The 6,829-nt window shown below is 40.6% G+C and overlaps 1 protein-coding gene across 1 annotated transcript; it reads left to right on the top strand.

Annotated features, from left to right (window-relative positions):
* Positions 1-868: 868 nt before the first annotated feature.
* Positions 869-1,252, top strand: LOC136067786 (uncharacterized mitochondrial protein AtMg00810-like). The gene has a single exon (XM_065774081.1). It carries the CDS (start codon positions 869-871, stop codon positions 1,250-1,252), a length of 384 nt encoding a protein of 127 aa, XP_065630153.1.
* The last annotated feature ends 5,577 nt before the right edge of the window (positions 1,253-6,829 follow it).

Raw genomic sequence — 6,829 nt, 5'->3', positions numbered from 1 at the left:
CCACCCGATATTCTTGATGCCTCTCATGGATCAACCTTTAATGAATAGGTGAAAGATGAAAAAGTCGAAGACGAGCTACCCAACTTTGAGCCTGGTTCCCCTGCTCTTGCTCCGCTTGAAGATCTTGCACAAGACATTCCACCTCATCACTCAACTCTAGTAAAATCCATTCCTGCACATTTACTTAACTATCATTGTTACACTGCCCTTGTTACACTGCACGAGCCTCACACCTATCATAAGGCCTCCGCTGACCCTTTATGGTAAATTGCAATGAAAGAGGAATTTGATGCATTATTAAAAAACCATACTTGGGATTTGGTGACTCTCCCCTCTGGGAAGTCTATGGTTTGCTGTAAATGGATCTACGAGATCATGACTTGCTCTGATGGGTCCATTGAGCGCTATAAAACTCGTTTGTTGCAAAAGTTTTACACTAGAGTATGGGATTGATTATGAAGAGACCTTTGCTCTAGTTGCTCGAATCTCATCTATCCGTACCCTTTTAGCTGTTGTTGCTACTAGTAAATGAAATCTTTTTCAGATGGATGTCAAAAATGCCTTCCTTAATGGGAATTTAAGTGAAGAAGTTTATAAACAACCTCCTCCTAGTCTCTTTATTGAACTAAACAAGCCTTGCCACATTCGATGGGCACTTTATGGCCTTAAACAAGCCCCATGAGCTTGGTTTGCCAAGTTGAGCTCTACCATCTCTTGCTTGGTTACATTGCTAGTCCTTATGATTCTACTTTATTTCTTTGTTGCACCGACAAAAGCACTATTTAGTTTCTCTTATGTGTGGATGATATGATCATAGCTGGTGATGAGCATTCATGAACTTAATGATTTTCTTAGTTAGCAATTTGAGATGAAAGATCTTAGACATCTCATCTACTTCTTGGGTCTTGAAATCACTCATTCCACTGATGGACTTCATATTACTCAAGCCAAGTATGCTTCTGAATTTTCGTCTCAAGCTGGACTCACTAATAGCAAGACTGTTGACACTCCAGTTGAACTTAATACTCATTTGACTCCCTCAGGGTGGAAACCATTGCCTAGTCCATCTCTTTACAGACGATTGGTTGGGAGCCTAGTTTATCTCACAGCCACTCGTCTAAACATTTCCTATGCTATTCACCGAGTGAGCCAGCATCTATCTGCTCCACGATCGACTCACGATGCTACTGTCCTGTGCATTCTTCGACACCTGAAGGACACTCTCTTTCATGGCCTTTTCTACTATGCTTAGTCTCCTCTTGTTCTCCGTGCATTCTCTGATGCTAATTGGGCATGAGATCCCATTGATCGAAGGAAAACCATTGGTTATTGCTTTCTTCTTCATCCTTCTCTAATTTCTTGGCGAAGTAAGAAACAAACCGTTGTGGCCCACTCCACCACTAAAGCAGAATATCGTGCCCTTGTTGATACCACATCTGAGCTTCTTTAGCTTCTTAAGGATTTAGGTGTGTCTACATCCTCTGCTTCTCATCTTTATTGTTATAACTAGAGTGTCATTCATATTGCTCACAATAATGTTTTCCATGAACAAATTAAACACATCGAGATTGATTGTCATTTTATCCGTTATCATCTTGTCCATGGTGCACTAGAGCTGATCTCAGTCTCCTTTAAAGATCAACTTGCAGATATCTTCACCAAGTCACATCCTAAGGGATGCCTTCGTGCTTTGGTTGACAATCTCAAGTTGGTCTCACACTCGCCTTAAGTTTGAGGGGCCTGTTAACGTGTAATAGGCTGTCAGCCTTAGACCTACTTTGTTTACTTGTATAGCACACATATTTGTACTGCATACATACTTGTACTGCACATTATGCCTCCTATATAAAGACACTCATATATATTTTACTAATGTGAAATACAATAATACTTATTCAGTATTTCTAAAAGTGTCCATATACTTACTTAATAGAAGTATAATATTATTAGTTGCATTGCATGGGATTACACAAATTTTAGCTAAATTTTACTTAAAAAGTAAATTTTTTCCATTTATAGTGCAGTCCATTTTTTTTACTTTTACTAGTGTCGTATTCTTAATTTTTTTTTTCACTACTGTTTTTAAATATTAGTTATTTACCAAAAGAAATCACCCGACCACAAATTAAATCTACAAATCTAATACTCAAACTGTTGTGGCCACCAATGATGCCCAAACATGTATAACAATAAGCATCAACTCCATAACACAAAATGAAACACAGAGTCCACATCTTTCCTAATACTCACCAAAAAAGACTGCAATAATTGTCCTTTGGTTAAGTCCCACCCCTTAATGCCTGCACCAATGGCAATAAACCATGTTGTCTGCTTCCTCATTTTCCACTCAATATGGCTTTTAGATTTGAAAGTGAGAAGATGTGGAAGGAAAAGAAGCAGGGTGAGAAGACAAAGGCGGGAACAAAAATGAGAGAAATAGAGAGAGGGAACGAATGGAGTAGAAGAAAAGAAGAAAGGTGAAATAGTGTTAGGAGATTTTTAGACAGAAATAAAAATAAAATTAAATACAAAAAAAAAAAAAATCTATTGTTTCCTATAATGTCGTGGAGAGAGAGAGAGAGATTCTCAAATCTATGTTTTATTTTTGGAGTGTTTTATTGTGCTTTTTAAGGGTAGACACAAAGATGGGTTATGGCTAAAGTTAAAATTAGTGGGCAAAGTGATATATTTTTTTAAAGGAAAGTGTTGAACTCATATTATATTTTGCAAATTACTGATGTGGTGAGTGGTTATTGGTAATTAAAAATATGATGTTAGTAATGAACCCATATGAAAACTAATAAGAATTTTTTGCATCAACAATTTGTAAAAATATTGCAACATAGTTTGTGCTTATAGTACTACTCTTTTTCTAAACCATGAGTGTGCAGAATACTAGAATGCATTCAACAAAACCACATGTCAATATTGTTTAATTAATATTTTTATTAGGAAGCACAAACATATAAATGGGTATGGGAATGACACGGTGATATAACAATTTATTTTTGAAAAATTAGGATGTGACACATCATGACATGGCAGTGATACATATATTAATTAATTGTAGGGTCAGGATTTGTAAACCAAACCTAAAACAATGAATTTGTAGAGAGTGGGTGAAAGAGTTGGGTTATTTGTGAATTTAGTAACTGTTAACTATAATCACCGGGAATGAACCAACGTAAAAACGCATTTAAAAGCTAAACAAAATGATGTCCGAATAGGAATATTATTGATTGAACAGTAAAAATAGTTCTTAGAGCTACAGTAAAACCTTTCTTCCTCTCTTATTATCTTTTTTCCGATCCCCCATTATTAGAGGCCTCTTCCCTTTATATAGCATCTTTCCCCATCATCTCCATCGTCCACTTGTTCTTCATCTACGTATCCACTTGAGTATATGTCATGTCAAGTACCTTCTTTAGCTTTCTGTGAGTGGTGGTAGCTGAGATTATACTGTTCAGGGGTCTTCTCCACATAAATGCGGCCAGGAAAGTTGTGACAATGCATTAAACACGGTGGTAGCAGCTTTTTCTTTTAGATATTTCTCCGTTCTTATCATCTCCAGGCATGCCCTAAGCTTATCCTTCTCATTGAAGTTGTTAGGAAGATCACTCGAACTTTCCAGATACTTGCTTGATCGAGACTTCTTGTATTCGAGGAGGATGAACTCTTCGGATCACTGGTGCTTTCTTCAGACTATATTCCTCGTTCATTTCCAGGTATATCTTTTCCACACGGATTCCTTCTCAACCATTTTCTTCTCTTCGGATACACAGTAATCTTCAAGTAGGGCCCTAGGCCCAATATTTAAAGTTGGGCTTTTACCCCTTACAATAGTCCCTCAAAATTTTAATTTTTTCCTTGCATCTGAGGAGAAAAAGTAGGATTTTGACTTATCATAGAAAATAATGGCTAAGAATGTGAAAAGTACCTGAATTTATACGTGCGAGCATAGATTTAGGCGCTCCATCATTATCTGCTGACATTTCGGTATTTATGAAGCGCTATTAATTGCTCTAGGCAGAGCTATGTCTTTGGTATCCAACGGTGAGCCATCGATCCAACGAACAGCATTTTCCCTCAGAATTTAGGCGGGGTAATTCCCACTCATTTTCTGACCCCCTATATAAAGCCTTAGAAGGGGTTATTTCCTCTTCACTTTGCAAACTCTTAGATTATCCAGCGAACTCAAGCATTCAAATCCACCAAGCGCTTTCAATCATCAATCCTAGTTCTTCCCAGAATCTGTAAGAACCTCTCTCTGAGTTCAAGGATCATTCTCCGATTTAGTTCGCGTAAGTTCTCCTTTATTCAAGTCTTTAGTCTTCTCTTCGGCTAGCATCCTCGGCCTTCAAGTTCTCGTTTCCCAGTTATTATTTTGCATCTTCTTCTAGTTAACCAAAAATGGGTAGATTTCAGTATCTCGTCGATAGTCCTGCCTTAATAGAGGAACTTAAGGAGACATACAACATATCACAGGGGGTAAACCTGAGGTATTGTCCCCCAGAAAAGATATTAACCAACTGAAGAGAGGAGGAAGTCGTAATTTCTATGATAGCATTCATAGAGGGAGGAATGACTCTCCCCATGGGTTCTATCACCCAAAATTATCTTTGTAACCAGAGACTTTCTCCTGATCAATGCGCACCTAATATGTTTAGGATCCTAGGTGCAATTGATCGTCACTTAGGACTAGGGCTCACTTGGCTTGATGTAGTACACATGTACGAGTGTCATAGCCAGAAGGGAGCGGGATACTACCTTAAATCCCGATCCGACATCGTTAGGCTCGTCTTCTGCCTCCCCAAGTCCAACAAAGGGATGAAAGACGACTATCTGTCTTCATTGCCCGACCCAGCCAGGAGAACCAGGTGGAAAATCTTACATTTAGGTTTCCTAACACTAGATTTAGGATCTACATTTTTTAACAATTTTCCTTCTCTTCGTATCATTGGTTTCAAGTTTCTGACTAAGTTTCGTTGTGGTGTTAACAGATAAGGATCACGTTTCTCCTCGGCTCAGCCTCACGAACATCTATGCGCTTAACTACTTACTACGATCGAAAATTTTCGTAAGTGAGGATGGGCAGCTTCGGTCTGTTCCTCTCATTCTTGGTTTCACGCTGAAATCAACTGATTTTCAGCCGGTCAGCAACGCCATCACTCAAGGAGATTATCGGCTCCAACGAATAGAAGTCTCTTGGCGTAATTTTTTGGCACCATTCGATCTTGCCCTCGTGCCACATCCAAACCCACAGGGTGTACCATTACTCGTCCAGTCAGTTCAACATATTCCCCTCGAACCAGCAGCAGAAGGCGAAGGTGTTGCTTCCTTGACTTCTTCACTCGAAGAGCAAATTAATAAGTTTACATTCGGAGGAAAGGTTTCAGGAGAGGTCCAAGTGATACAAGTTTCGGATGCTGAGGAGGAAGTTGAAAGGCAGTCTAGTGTCCGCCCTCCTGTTTTGATAACAGCTCTCCCAGAAGACTCTTCGGAAGAAGAAGAAGATATGGCGAGCTTGAAAGATTTGATAAGAATAGAGGTAAAAAAGCTGGGCCTAAGGAGACCGGTACGTCTCAATTAGCTGTTAGTCTTCCTCCACGACTTCCTCAGGTTCCTTTGGATCTCGGCGCCAAGCAATTGCCAAATCCAAAGAAGAAAAGATCCCTCACCGACAAGGAAGAAAGGGAGGTAGCGCCTTCGGAAGGAACCAAACCACAGAAGGTGGCCAAAGACCACCGGAGTGAAAGGGCCTCATCTATAGAGAGCCGTGATAACGCCCTCGTGGCTGAAGTGCGTCGAGGACCTTGCACCTGGTCCCCAAGGCTGGAATTGGATGGTGCTCTAATCCCCTGGGAGACTTCCCTCAAAAATTATGATGGGAGGAGGGCAGGTCTCGTTGCTGAAGCTTTGGAGCAACCACTGCTCCTCCCACGAGACATGGATTCTTATAGGCGTTTCAGCCAGTACGAACTCTTTTTATCCCTAAAGAGGGATTTAGCCATGGTAAGTAAATTGATCCATTTCTACGACTGATGACTTTTTTTTTTTTTTTTTTATAATTTTTATATTGACATTTTTCCTTCTGCTATGTAGATTACCCAGCAGGTTTATGTGGCCGAGGAGTGGAACAAAAAAGTCTACACTGAAGCCCAAGCAGAGGCCTACTCCCGGTCTGAGGCAGAAAAGTTATTGGGTAATTTAAAGGAAGACTTTGCTCACCTGTCTGAGCAATTGAAAGAGGTGACCAAGAGAGGAACAGTCTAGATGCCGATCTCCAAAATGCTGAGAAGCAAGCCAAAGACCAACGCCAATTGCTGAATTTGACCGAGATCAATCTGGAAACAGAGAGAGCGCTGGTAAAGGATATGTGGATAGAGCTTCAAAAAGCCAAGGGGACTGCCCAATTGGCCGAGAAGAATGCTCAATTGGCCAAGGAGGCGGTTGAGGCTGAAAGGCAGGCAACGTATAAGCTGGGGGTGGAAAAGACCTAAACCAACCTTACTGAGCAATTTGCCGCGGTTAGCCGAGAGTACTGCGATATAACTTGGGGAAAAGCACTAGATGCTGCTGGGGTCTCTTCGGAATCTGACTTGAGGCAACCTGGGAGTATCTACTATGATCTTGATATTCACGAACTCCCAGGGTTTGAATCCTCTCCCCCTATACAACTCCAGGAGACTTCGAAGCAATCCCTGATCGGCCAAGTCCCTCCTATCAACCCTGAGGTCCCCAAGGAGTCTGGTCAACCTAGTGATCAGGGCAAGCCATCTGAGGCTCCCCAGGATAAGGGCAAAGACTTGGAAAAGAAGAAATCCCTTTT

The sequence above is a fragment of the Quercus suber genome, unplaced genomic scaffold, assembly GCF_002906115.3.
Source record: "Quercus suber isolate HL8 unplaced genomic scaffold, Cork oak 2.0 scaffold_85, whole genome shotgun sequence".
Lineage (NCBI taxonomy): Eukaryota > Viridiplantae > Streptophyta > Magnoliopsida > Fagales > Fagaceae > Quercus > Quercus suber.
Note: the sequence above shows the minus strand (reverse complement) of the source record. Positions and strands in the feature narration are given on the sequence as shown.

What these genes read in the sequence shown, in the direction of transcription:
- LOC136067786 (XM_065774081.1), top strand. Translation starts at nt 869, where the DNA reads ATGAAAGATCTTAGACATCTCATCTACTTCTTGGGTCTTGAAATCACT.